The sequence below is a fragment of the Lynx canadensis genome, chromosome B4 (genome assembly GCF_007474595.2).
Source record: "Lynx canadensis isolate LIC74 chromosome B4, mLynCan4.pri.v2, whole genome shotgun sequence".
Lineage (NCBI taxonomy): Eukaryota > Metazoa > Chordata > Mammalia > Carnivora > Felidae > Lynx > Lynx canadensis.
In genome coordinates, this window is record NC_044309.1 from 116,170,778 (window position 1) to 116,185,114 (window position 14,337).

The 14,337-nt window shown below is 36.5% G+C and overlaps 2 protein-coding genes across 3 annotated transcripts in view; one reads left to right on the plus strand and one right to left on the minus strand.

Annotated features, from left to right (window-relative positions):
- The window catches only part of METAP2 (methionyl aminopeptidase 2), a 29,586-nt gene extending 25,352 nt beyond the window's left edge, over positions 1 to 4,234 (plus strand). For both annotated transcript variants that reach the window (XM_030323429.2, XM_030323430.1), the window contains exons 9-11: positions 2,112 to 2,215; positions 2,722 to 2,837; positions 3,543 to 4,234. In XM_030323429.2, the coding sequence (XP_030179289.1) occupies positions 2,112 to 2,215; positions 2,722 to 2,837; positions 3,543 to 3,795 (473 nt within the window). In that variant the 3' untranslated portion in view covers positions 3,796 to 4,234. The remainder of the gene's footprint in view (positions 1 to 2,111; positions 2,216 to 2,721; positions 2,838 to 3,542) is intronic.
- A 3,244-nt stretch (positions 4,235 to 7,478) lies between these two features.
- USP44 (ubiquitin specific peptidase 44) overlaps positions 7,479 to 14,337 on the minus strand; it is a 29,824-nt gene continuing 22,965 nt past the window's right edge. The window contains exons 5-6 of the mRNA XM_030323431.1: positions 9,444 to 9,649; positions 7,479 to 8,261 (exon numbers count right to left, since the gene is read on the minus strand). Of these exons, the coding sequence (XP_030179291.1) occupies positions 8,062 to 8,261; positions 9,444 to 9,649 (406 nt within the window). The 3' untranslated portion in view covers positions 7,479 to 8,061. The remainder of the gene's footprint in view (positions 8,262 to 9,443; positions 9,650 to 14,337) is intronic.

Genomic DNA, 14,337 nt, shown 5'->3' on the forward strand with positions numbered 1-14,337 from the left:
ATATAAAGAGGGAATACGGAGGGAGAATAACTTCATCTTATTAGGAAAACTGTGGTCACTAGGTGGGAACTCTTGCCGAACTGCAGTAGTAGCTGATAAGATATCCAGGGATTTATCTGAGAATGGCCAAAATGTAGACTTGGTTTTCTGTGACTAAGTCAAATTGAGGCTTAAAAAGAAGCCAGGGACTCATTCCATTGATGAGCCCTTCACCTTTTTTTTTTTAAGTTGAGTTCAGAATTTAGAGCCCAGTTAATTCCTTGTGTGTTTTTTCTTTAATCTTTATTCCCTTTGCCTCTTGGTCTTTCCCAGCCACTGCCTTAGGTACACAGTCCCAGAGTCACCTGTGCTTTGTGCTGCTTTCCCAGCTCTCAGGGTCTAACCACTGTCCTCCTTCCTGATCTGTGCTCACTGCTCTTTGTAACTACTGTTCTAATAACTTTTTAATTTTATTTTTATTTATTTTTATTTTTTAGTGAGTATATTTATTCTAATAACTTTCTTAAGGAGTGTTTCCCACATTGCCTTTAACCAAATCCTGTCTCTCCCTTGTAGTCATCTGAGCAGAGACATTCATACCGCCTTGACCTCTGTAAATTCACATGATTTATTTAGCATTCTTTGCCTGACCTTGTTGATACTGATAGACTACTGTGTTTCTACCAACTGCAGAAGGTATTCTTCCTCTGCAACCTGATGGTGTATGTCCTTGTTGCTCACAAATCCGTAATCCTGTAAACATCAGTGAAAATCAATTTTGTACAGTACAGTCAATGTAATTGTCATTGTTTCATTGTTGTAGAGTTGAAAAAACCTTGCTACCTAATTCTGCCTTAAAAGAAAGGCAACTTGTACTGGAATTCTAGCACTGCAGAGATAGATTTTTTTAAACCATTTTTGTGGAATATCACTGAAAATACATGCAACACAAAAATTCAGTTAAACAGTTGTAAAAGTTATGTAATTTTATCCCTTGAGAAATAGAATATTGTCAGCATTCCAAAACCCTTCAATTCTGTATACTCTTTTGAATTACAGCAGTCTTCCTCTAGCACACCACAGTCTTGAGTGCTAAAGTATTTACATTTGCTTTTCTTTATGTCTTTAGTATCTAACTATGCATCCTTAAACAACAGTATATTTGTGCTTAACTTTTACATATATAATAATAAAACAACATGTATATAATTGTGCCTGTTGTTCTTTTTTCTTTAGGTTTTATTTTGTTGTTCAGTGTATCCCCAACCTTTCATTTTTATTGTTGAGTAGTATTCCATTGTGTGAATATACCACAATTTGTTCTGTAATTGGTCTCAAGATCTTGGAGTTGTTTGGATTTTCCTTATTAACACTTGGAATGTGCTATAATTGTAAAATTTAAGATAGGGAGGTGTGTAGATTCCATTATGTAGGCCAAAGCTTTCTGGAATTTTCTACACCCTGGTGGCAGTCCTGCTAGATTCATTTTGTGTCCTGGGATCTTCAAGCCCTAGGACTGGAAGTCCAACCCCCCCCCCTTTGTCAACTGAAGAAAAAACTGTATGAGTTGGTTTGTGAAAAAAATAAAAAAATGTATGGTTTTACATCCTATCATTTCGACACAGTATCCACATTTTCACATTACCTTTTGGTCCGTAACTGTAAAAATATTTTTTGTTTGTAATCACTGTGTACATGACATGTACTGTGTAATATAACTTTATATTAACAGTACCTCCTTAAGGGCACTTGGCTGGCTCAGTCCAAGGAGTGTGTGACTTTATCTCAAGGTTGTGGGTTTGAACCCCATGTTCGGTGTAGAGATTAAATAAAAAAAGTTAAAAACGAATGAAAAACAATACCTCCTTAGATGACCCCCCCATTGTTACCTCATCACATAGTTTTTTCTTTTCCCATCATCCCCCTTGACTCCCTTCTAGTTTTTAGTAAATTGCAGTTAACATCTTTTCTATATTCTGCTAGTTTTCCAGTTTGTATTTAACTATGTCAATGCGAGGTTATTTAGTAGTGCCATATCGTTTTTAAATCAATGCTTGAACTCTGTGCCAGAAAGCCAAGAGATCTGTTTGTGCTTCTGGAAACCTTGAATAACTGTTTTCCTATTATGCCAGTGAAACCAATCCGTAACCTAAACGGACATTCAATTGGGCCGTATAGAATACATGCTGGGAAAACAGTGCCCATCGTGAAAGGAGGAGAGGCTACAAGAATGGAGGTATGTATGCCATACATACAAAGTGTTTATTGTGAAGCATTCTGATTTTTTTTTTCCTAAACTAAAGTTAGTGATAGTTGAGTATATAGTATGTTGAGCAAAATTAACTTGCCATCTTTACTGGTCTGTGTGAATATGCAAATTGTGTCTGGTCAGGCCAGGGCTCAGTCAGCTATGGAAGTTGGGTATGTCAGAGGATTGTTCATTCAACACTTAATGAGTATTTACTAAGCATCTCTTAGATGCCAGTCTCTTTAGTAGTCACTGAGGATGTAGTAGTGACAAAATAAAATTCCCTGCCTGTATAAAGCCTACATTCCAATAGGAGGACATAGACCAAAAAGTGCTAAGGAGATAAAGCAAGGAAGGGTGGATGACTACCAGGGGGTTATTTCATGTTGTTTCTTATATGAAGTAAATAATAACCTCAGCCTGAAGTTAACAAATGGCAATTTTAATTGGTTCTGAATTTTTCTTCTCTCCCCTTGACCTTACATATTCTTTAGGAAGGAGAAGTGTATGCCATTGAAACCTTTGGAAGCACAGGAAAAGGTGTTGTTCATGATGATATGGAATGTTCACATTATATGAAAAATTTTGATGTTGGACATGTGCCAATAAGGTGAGAGACTGTTGTTTTTATAGGAGTATTAAGCTTCTTTTCCCAGTTAGTAGCATTTTTAAAAATATGACAAACATTCACAGTGGTATATTCATTAATGTACAGTTCTATAGCCTACCAGTAAGTTGTGTGGATTTTTATAATACAGCAAGGAAATTGGCCTGTTAAAAATCTTACCTGAGATGAAAATGATAATAGGCAAGTATTCTCTTCAGATCCAGTTTCTAATAATTGTTAATACTTTCAGAGAGAATCATTTTGCTGGCATTTCTAGGTTTTTGTTCTTAATATTTTCCTATTGATAAACTTTCTATTTTTACCTTTTTTTCCCCCTTAAATTTTTTGGAGAAGATGGTTGAAGGATGGATTTATACCTCCTTTATGTGCAGGTCTTTCAGCTTGGTGCACAAAAAAGGAAATTACCACCATAATACTGTTGATGAGTCTCTACTGGGAATTTAAAACACATATGTAGACACATAAATAAATACGTAAGATAGTCTTCAGGTGGTCTCCCATTCAGCTGCCATCTATAATTAGGTATGGGCTGTTATACATTCTGACTTTTGAATGTTGAAAGAGACAAAAAGTTTTTTGAAGTTAATTACCAAGTAAAACCACAGCTACCATATGAGTTTTCCTTAATGGGGAAAATGAGTTGGTAACTTTTTAGCCACCTGTTAATTTTGGATTTTCTCCTCTTAGGCTTCCAAGAACAAAACACTTGTTAAATGTCATCAATGAAAACTTTGGCACCCTTGCCTTCTGCCGCAGATGGCTGGATCGCTTGGGAGAAAGTAAATACTTGATGGCTCTGAAGAATCTGTGTGACTTGGGCATTGTAGATCCATATCCACCATTATGTGACATTAAAGGATCATATACGGCACAGTTTGAACATACCATACTGTTGCGTCCAACGTGTAAAGAAGTTGTCAGCAGAGGAGATGACTATTAAACTTAGTCCAAAGCCACTTCAACATCTTTTATTTTCTAAGCTTTGTTGGAGTACATTATACCACAATTAATTTGCAACATGTTTGTCTAACAGTGGACCTATGTAATGCTTTTATCCATGTTTAAAAAGGAAGGACTTTGATCAAATGCAAACCATCTAATGTAATTAGCCAAGGAAAAAGCTTTCAGGACTTTCAAATGTTAACTGTTTTTCCCATCTAGGAAATGCTATAAAGCTCAAGTTAGTTAGGAATGACTTACACATTTTTTGTTTTAAACACCTAAGAGATGCTTTTCAGATATTTATATTGCCATATTCTTAATTGAATGCTTTGAATGACTACATCCAATTCTGCACCTATACCCTCTGGTATTGCTTTTTAACCTTCCTGGAATCCATTTTCTAAAAAATAAAGACATTTTCAGATCTGAGAGCTACATTTCAATGTCTGTGGTTATAATTCTGCACAGGAAATAGCTGAATTTAACGTAGGGAAATGTAGAGCCTTTTATCTGGATTGTAGACCTCTACACTGAAACTTTTCTTCTGACATAATGGCTAAAACAAGATCTACACATGCATAATGTGGGAAAATCTTCACAAATTAATATAAAGCTTTAGGAAAGGTTTGCCTTTATTTTCTTTTTAGAACCATATTAGTCTTTGTCTTTCATTTTTTTCCCATGACATTATGAAGATTAATTGAAACATGACCTGGTAGATACATTGTACCAACTTGAAACCTTGATTTAGTAAAATCTCAACATTTAGATCCTTTATCCAGTGGTAGTTTTTATCAGGAAATGTATTCAGCTTGCTCAATAAACCAAAAGGGCATTTAAAACTACAAATACTAGAACAGGAAAACTTCCCATACTTGGATCTTGCTATAGTTAGAAAAGTTAAATTGAACTATTAGGCTATTCCATTAATGAATCAAATTCACCCTGCCCCTTGACTGGCTTGAATTAAAAACTAGTGGCATTTCAGTTACACTAATTATGGCAGCTAAGTGCGTAAGTTGAATGTAAGATACCTAATATTTACTTGTTTAAACTGAGTCCCACTACAGATTCTTGAACAAATTGCCTGAATTCTTTGTAACCGATTTGTTGGGAATGTTCCAACACAATTTCAAAATTGTTTATGTACCAAGGTAAAGCCTTAATTTGTATATGCTTTAGCACAATAAGATTCACTGCCTCTGGGATGCTGTTTAGTTTGTATTTTGTTTAATGTTTTTCTTATAGGAAGAAAAACGGGATTTCTGTACTTAGATCATTTATTATATATATAGCATTAGAGCTATAAATGTTGTCTTGTGGGGTAAACAATCTAGTTTTCAGTTATATGAGCCATGTTTATTATGGTGCTAATGTTCAATAGCTACTTTCAAATTATTTTCTCCAGTTTCTGCGATGTGGTAGTGGCAGAGCTCACAAGCTCATGCTTAGACATGTTATAGGGCTTGGGCCCTCCAGCTAGTTCTCTTGGGGTTCTGAGTCCGTACTACTTTGATGTGTTTTGGTGGGAGATATAAAGTATCTCAATTTCTATGCTCAAGAGTTTTATAATTTACCCTGTGAATGAAGAATATTGGAGCATTATAAGACCTCTCTTTAGCAGTAGGGATCTCAAACCAGTTATGACCTCCAAGCTCTCTTCCTAGTAACTGTGGTGAGCAGTAGCATCGCTGCATGCCCCTGGAATAGCTGGAAGAAATATGATCTTGTAAATAGGAAAGCTGTCACTTAAAAACATTGTATTGTTTACCTACTAGCCATGTATCTCTTGAAATCATTTTGTTATGTTTACAATGATGTACCTTATTAGTAACAAATTATTAGTTGATGTTTAACAAATAGTGCCTTTAGTAAATTATTTTACAACCAAAACACGTTGTTTTTTGTTAGATTAACTTAGCCGAATGTAGAAGTCTACACTAAGATGTACAATAAGAAATTTAAGTTTCTGTTCATTGGCTAGGTTTTGGTTTTGTAAATTTAACACATCTCTTTATATCCATTTTAGGTTTGTAGCAAAATTGTGCATCAAGTACAGGATTCCCATATACCCCCTTGACCTCACACACATAGTCTTCCCCTTAGGTTTTAGTTTTGAGGGATTAAAAAGTAAAAGGGTCGGGGCACCTGGGTGGCTCAGTCGGTTGAGCGTCTGACTTCGGCTCAGGTCATGATCTCACAGTCCGTGAGTTCGAGCCCCACATCGGGCTCTGTGCTGACAGCTCAGAGCCCAGAGCCTGGAGCCTGTTTCAGATTCTGTGTCTCCATCTCTCTCTGAACCTCCCCCGTTCATGCTCTCTCTCTCTGTCTCAAAAATCAATAAAGGTTAAAAAAAAAATTAAAAAAAAAAAAGCTATGTGCATACATATAGGTGTGTATACCTTAAAAAAAAAAAGTAAAAGGGTAAGTCTCTTTCTCATATATTTTTATATTGAAATAAGTACTGAAACATCTATACCATTACAAACAGATCTTCCAGAGTTGTCTTTAAATTATCTCCCTAAAACCAGGTGCTAAAGTGTATAGCAGTTTACCCAAGTATAAAGTAATCCTTGAAATTAAAAAAGGCTAGACTCAGGTATCTTGACCACATAAATCTTTAATGAGGTATAATTATGTTAACAGTTGAGGTAACAACTTGCATAGGTAATTAAGTGAAAGATTTTAAACTTTAGCCATTTAATACTCAGGCTGTATTTTGGCATAAATGACTTGTCTGTTCAGTGATAAATTCTCATTGCACTTCATGATCAGCTGCCCCAGCAACTTGCTCTCTGGAATTTAAGGAAAATTTGCTAATAGAGGTCCTTTTCAAGCTTATACTTAATAGATGAACACTGGCAAAAAACAGCATTCTATAGGGTATTATCTTTCATGAAGATTTCAACCTATAAGCAAACCTAAAAAGAATAAATGATCTTCCAGGGGTTAACACTGAGCTAAGATGTGAAATAGCTGATCTATAGAGGTTAGTGGATGATAAATTAGCAGCAGTAGGAAATTAAAGAGATCTAGTAAGATTATTTGGGAAGAGCAAAGAGTATTTCATAACATTTATAATAAAATGGAAGTTTAGATAGTTTTTTTAAAAGGGCCAAGTATTTGAACATCTGAGGTTCCTAGTCTTCACATAATCGGAGCAAGAGTGAGTAATCCAAGCCTATTTAGAAAATGAGATTTAGAAAAATTATTTAGAAAAAATGAGATGCTGAATATATTGCCCAGTTGCCAATTTTGAACAATTATCTTCTCTGTCCTAAGCAATTTTTTCTCTTCAAGAAGACTTTTTTTTTCCTTTAAAAATCTCAAGATATGATACAGTACAAAGCTTTTAAGAGATCTAATGTTAAACATACAAAAAAACCTCATATCCAAGTTAAACTGTACTTGCTTACCATAATACACTGCTGAATTCAGATTTTTGATAAGACTGCTTTATTAGAATCTGGACAAACCTGTTTGCTGCCAAACAAATCATTGTAAGTCTGAGCCATCATTGTTTTCATGTCCACAGTACTGAAGTAATTTAAATATACTATTTATAAAGCTGTCATTTTCATTTGTATGAAGTTTGACTATGCCAAATAAAGAACAATTATTAAAACTTAATACATTTTTGAAAAAAATGAAGTTCCTTTAACCAAAGGAATGTTTGTTCTGAGTCCTGTTAACACACAAAGCCTCAGGAGTATCAATTAGTGTGACTGATGAGTATTTAGGTAATACCTTGGTATTTCACAGTGAATGTAGTAGTTTAACTGCCTTCAAGGGGCAAAGGTAACTTCACTATGCAAATGGCCTGAAAGAAATTTTTTCTTTTTTGGTAATATCATTAGTGAAGAGTATCTAATTTCCACCTAATAAGAATTTGTATAGAAAATACCTACAAAAGCTAAATAAAAAATGTATAAAATGATGCCACCTGAACTTCAGTAAAAGATTGCACAAATTCATGATCTGAGCCAATTAAGACATGAAAATATAAAAGAAGTAATGCCAGTATGAAGTAAACACTGAAAGTTTAAAACTCCCAAGTACTTGAGAAAAGTTTAGTTACCTGCTGTCATTGATATACATGTTTATGCTAATTTTGTCTCTGTAAAAACAGTTTTGTTGTGGATACAAAATGTATGAACTGTGCACTGATTCCTAAGTAAAAAATTAAAACAATGAAGCTCAAAATTGTAAGCCCTTTTAAAAAGTATATATAAAATCACAAGAAGAAAGCCCCACTGTCTTTGGATCAGCTAAGGATTTCATTAGAAGAGGTATCAGCTTCTTCATTGGGATGTTGGCTACCAGACAGGAGTTCTGGAGGCAAGAGTTTAGCATGTCCATTCTCAGTAACTCGCTGGGTATAAAACAAGATATAAGCTTGGGCCTTGCATACTTCATCCATAGTGCACATGCTTAGCTTGGAATCATTGCAGTGTACCCAGAACCCTAGAGTGAAGCACAGAAATATACCTTAATGTTTATAAAGGAATTTTAGAAGCTTCTAGTATAAATTAAAATGGATTTAAAGGTATTAGTTTCAGTAAGAGTTAAAGTTTCTTTGAAGGGAAAATAATTAGTCAACTCCTTTCTTTTAAATAGTTTGGGCAGTATGTTACTCTGGATTTATCTACCTTTATTCTACAAGTAGTTTTAAGTTAAAGAATCTGATTAGTTCACCTGACACAATCTTAAATTCCAGGTATCATTTTACCAGTTAATGCTTTTGCTACTAGTCATACTGTAAAGCAAACAGTGTACAACTCGCTCTTGGTAGTTTATTGTTAAATTAATTGCCTTCGTGGATTATGTGGGCTTTCTGTCCACACGTCTTTTGTGTTTATTTTGTGTAGGGTGAAGGGAAATGGTATGAATGCGGAGGCTCAGTCTTCGTTCAATAGTAGGTAAGGAAGGGAAATAAAAAACACCCTAAGTCACTTGTTACCTATGAAGACTGTCCTTGAGGGTCCATAGAGGCAGTAAATTAAAGTGAGTTTTGTTAAAACCTAAACTCGGTTTATTCTAAGAATCTGTGATCCCAGTTTATTAGATGGTCTGTTCTCTAGCAAAATTAACTAGATGAAACCAGTAAACAGAGGACTTGCCCTTAGAAATATGCCTGTAATAAAAGATAGCACTAGGGTGCCTGGGTGGCTCAGTTGGTTAAGTGTCCGATTTCGGCTCAGGTCATGATCCCACAGTTCGTGAGTTCAAGGTCTGTGCTGACAATTGGGAGCCTGGAGCCTGCTTAGGATTCTGTGTCTTTGTCTCTGCCCTCCCCCACTAGTGCTCTTTCTCTCTCTCTCTCTCTCCCTCTCTCTCTCTCTCATAAATAAACATGAAAAAAATTATATAAAAAAAGATAGCACTGAATTAATGCAACCATTCTTACTATCTTATTGCTACAGCCTTTGAAAGTCAAAACTACTACAATCCTGCAGAAAATATCCATTTTCTGCACAAACTCTCAGTTTTTTTTATGAACTATAGAAGTATTCTTGAAAGAAAACAAAAGGTCAAGTGGCTTCACTTAAGATGATTTAGTGGTCAATTTAGAAATTGTAAAGCCTAAACTCCAGCTTCCAAATTTGACCCAAGATAAAATACTTTTCCCCATCTACCCATCTATACCTCCTTCAGAATTATAGCAGTAGGCAGTGTAGTGTCCTGAGCCAAATCCTTTCCCATGGTGCATTACTACAGCAGATAAGTCATAGATAAAACATTCTGGTCTGAGGGATTTCAGGGATTCCCTGCAGCAATAAGGCTCCATGTTTAAGATTTCTTCAAAGCCAACATGAACACCAATTTTCTCTCGGTTATTACGTCCTGACCACCTGTGAACAAACCAGGGTAAAATTATTAAAAAAAAAAAAAAAATCAATGGAATATAAACATGTGCCAGGTTCAGACAGTCATAATAATAGGTCTCAGTATAGAATACAAAGTATCATATGTAAAATAATGTAAACATAAAATCCCTTCAATGCTGAAGGTGGCTATAAATGGAAGAATTTAGGCTTATTAAACAGGTCTAGTCAGGTTTTAAAGTATTTGCCTTCTGTAGTTAGATGATAATATAGGAAGAAAATTAATATAGGAAGGAAATTACGGCCCTATGGCAGTTTCCCCCTTCTAATGGATTAATTTAAAGTACCAAAGGGTTTTTAAATTTTTATTTATTTTTTTTTAGAGATTGTATTTATTTTTCATTAAAAAAATCTTTTAAAGGTTTATTTATTTATTTTGAAAGAGACTTACAGAGTGCGAGTGGGGTAGGGGCAGAGAAGGGGAGAAACGAATTCTAAGCAGGCTCCGCACTGTCAGCACAGAGCCTGACACGGGGCTGGAACCCACAAACCTAGGATCATGACCTGAGCTGAAATCAAGAGTCGGATGCTCAACTGACTGAGCCACCCAGGTACCCCTAAAGATTTTAAATAATCTCTACACCCAACATAGGACTTGAGCTCACAACCCCAAGACCAAGAGTTGTAGGCTCCACCAACTGACCAGCCAGGTGCCCACCGAAAGGTTTTTAATTCTCTGTTGCCTTGTCACACCATAAGGGAGATACCCCAGAAGCTAGAGTTTGTACTTGGGAAACATACTCTGGATCCTTCTTGGCCAGATATGGAGAAAAAAACAGAACAAAACCTCTAATTCCTCAGAACACTTCAGAGCTCTTCAAAAAAAAAAAAAAAAAAAGGAACTGTGACCCTTCCTTGTAAGTCAGCAAAATACTCATTAGGGATAGAACTCTAATAGTGCCTCTATACTGTCATTTTTCCAGCCTGTTGGTCATCCTTCTTGGTACTAGATCAAAACATGGCAAACAACGTTTTTATCATACACAGAGTATGAGCTGGTGCTACAAGGGAAAATAATGTAATACATGGTTGTTCTTAGAAGGGATTATAATGCAGCTTGGGGTACTGTGGTGCAGAGACAAAAGACAGCCATTGATGAAAATATAATAGCATTAAAGTACTAAAACATGAAGTTATGATAGATAAAAAATAAGTAGACCAAGGAGAAAGAAATATAGATAGGTTTTGTGAAGTCAAAATATGTGAAGATGCTATCAGTACAATATAAACTGGTATGGAACTAAAGGTGAGACTTGCAAATTAAATGGACTAAGACTCATATCCCAATCCTTCCCCATGAAATGTATGAAAAATCCTACATCCAGTGCACCTTTAGTCAGGATGGAAGACCAAGCACGTTAAAAAAAAAAAAGGGACTTGCTTAACGTAAGTTCCTATAATTCTTATCATTCACAAGTTTATATTTTATTTAACCATAAAATTCAAACCTTACATTATTTAATAATGCTCAATAAACACTTGTATGCCATCTAAATAGACAATTGATTCCTATTGATAAGTTTGGCACCCAGTTTTTTTCTGCTGATACAGTAAAATGTGGGTGCCTGGGTGGCTCAGTGGGTTAAGTGTCCAACTCTTGATTTCAGCTTAGATCATGATTTTTTTAAAAATTTTTTAATGATTATTTATTTTTGAGAGAGACAGAGCACAAGTGGGGGAGAGGCAGAGACAGAGGGAGACACAGAATCGGAAGCAGGCTCCAGGCTCTGAGCTGTCAGCACAGAGCCCAACGTGGGGCTTGAACTCACAAACCATGAGATCATGACCTGAGCTGAAGTCGGACACTCAACTGACTGAGCCACCCAGGCGCCCCTCAGATCATGATCTTGAGGTCTGTGAGTTTGAACCCTGTTTTGGGCTCTGCACTGACAGTGCAGAGCCTGCTTGGGATTCTCTCTCACTCTCTCTCTGTCCCACTCATGCTCTCTCTCAAAATAAATAAAACACACACACAAAAAAAAGAAATACAGTAAAATGATAACAAGATAACACTATACCCTAAGTGCACAGTGGTTTACTTCAAAGAAAAGGGAGAGAATAGACTGGGAGACACACGTGGGGAGCTTTTATGGTACTAGAAACGTTCCATTTCTTATGCCTTTTCAGAGGCTCCTGTGTGCCCCTCTCCAATCTCATTCTCCCTTTTATCTTTTATATATCCTATATATTTTATACACTGGCAAATCTTCATTCAAAGATGAAGAAAAAGGAGAAAGACAAAGTGGTAAAGGCAGCATAAACAAAATCTCTGAATCAGAAATAAATATGGCATGAAGAGTCAAAAATGTTTTGGGCAGAAGATGGAAAGGGAGTCAAACAGGTTTAACTCTAAGGAAAGCTTCAAATACCAGGTTAAAGCAGTAATTATGAAGAACAGGAAGTTCTTTAACAGTTTACAGTAGCCGATTCAGTACCAATTTATGTAACCAAAATTTGAGTCCTTTCAGTTTTTTCTTTACAGAATCTCACTGATGTTCTTACCTCTCCATGCTCCCTGGCCCTAGAATACAACATTAACCTCCTAATTAGTCCTCCAGTTTCCACTCCACTTGATTTTATGCACAATGGCAGGTCTTGCCTGACTTCACTAAACCTTTTGTTTATACTCTTCCCTGTTCCTTCCTCCATACCTTTGTTCATGTTGCTCCCTTAGGCTAAAGTGCTCCTCCTTCTGTACATGCCCCATTCATTCACTTAGTAAATATTTTCGGCCAAATACTATGCACAGAATTTGGTTCTGGGCCTTGGGATACAGGAATGAAATAGACAGCATTCCTGTCCTTACTGAGCTTCTGTTCCACTAGCAGAGGAAGAGAAATAAGTAAACTACTAATTGCAGGTGATGGGTTCTGCCATTTAAGCAGAAATAGGGTAATATGATAATGAGGGTTGGGTGGTACTACCTTTTTTTTTTTAGAAAAAAAAGAGAGAGCTTGAGCAAGGGTGAGGGGCAGAGGGAGAAAGAATCTTAAACGCTCAGCATGAGCCCGACACAGGGCTAGATCCCACAACCCAGGGATCATGACCTGAGCCAAACGCGAACCCTTAACTGAATGGGCCACCCAGGTTCCCTGAGTGGTGCTACTTTTAAGTAGGATGGTCAGGGAAGTCTGCTCTAAAGAGATGACATATAAACTGAGATCTGAATAATATAAAGACCCCTATGCCATAAGAGAGGCTTTGGGAACATCAGCTAACTCCCTCTTCTAAGTCTCTGATAAATCAATTTGTATATAATTTGTGATACTTAGTATTTCTATTTCACCACTATTTCTGTGCATGCCTGACTATAATCTTGAGAAAAAGAACCTACTTTATATTCCCCAAAGAATATAGAACAACATCTTGCATTAACCAGCACTCACATGTTATTTGCTGACTGTACCTTTAACAGCTTCAATAAGTAACTGAAATAACTGACTAGAGTTAACAGTGAATACCTCTGGGAAGTGGGACTGAGAGGAAAGAGGTACTTATTTTGGGCTTTTACTTTACCTTCTGTAAAGTTTGAATTCAAAAAATATATTATTGGGGCACCTGGGTGGCTCAGTTGGTTGAGTGTCTGACTTCAGCTCGGGTCATGGTCTAGCAGTTCGTGAGTTCGAGCCCCGCGTCGGGCTCTGTGCTAACAAACAGAGCAGCCCGGAGCCTGCTTCAGATTCTGTATCTCTCTCTCTCTCTCTCTCCCTCCCCCTCCCCTGCTTATGCTCTGCCTCTGTCTCAAAAATAAGTAAATAAATGTTAAAATAAATAAATATTTTAATTATTAAAAAAACTTTACATTTTTAAATGTTTATTTATTTTTGAAGGAGAGAGAGAGACAGAGTGTGAGGTGGGGAGGGGCAGAGTGAGAGGGAGGCAGCAGGCTCCAGACTCTGAGCTGTCAGCACACAGCCCGATGTGGGGCTTGAACTCACAAACCGTGAGATCATGACCTGAGCCGACGTCAGACCCTTAACCAACTGAGCCACCCAGGTGCCCCAATTATTAAAAAAACTTTAAACAAGGAAAACCCAATATGTATGAAAAACATGGTCTCAGTAGTTTTCAAGTCCTAACACATAAAGTCATTTAAGAGAAGAATAAGCTTTAAGGTTAACATGGTTATTACAAAGTATGAAACCATATGCTTTGCTTAACCAACAGTTTTGCAAACTAATTCACCTGACTAAACATATTTCTCAACACTAGAATTTTTTTTTGTTTTTGTTAACTGCTCTTAGTTGAACTTATTTTTCTGAGAATGAAGCAACTGAGCCAAATCCTCTAAGTTATAAAGACTTTTATACCCTCACTGAGCATATTTTAAACTCTATAAGCAGAAACTTACATGGAGAATAAGATTACTGAGCAGACCAAAATGGGAGGGGTCAACTCATTAGCAATGTATTCTACAAGGGAAGCAAATCAGAAGTTTAGTTATTAAATGTAGTGTTTACTGGTCAAGGCTAGATATAATGACAGGATTTTTTTTGTCTTTAAAAAAAAGCAGAAGTAGGGGTGCCTGGGTGGCTCAGTCAGTCAAGCATCTGACTCTCAATCTTGGCTCAAGTTATGATCTCATGGTTCCTGATATCTAGCCCCACCTGGAGCTCTGCTTGGGATTCTCTCTCTTCCTCTCTCTCTGCCCCATG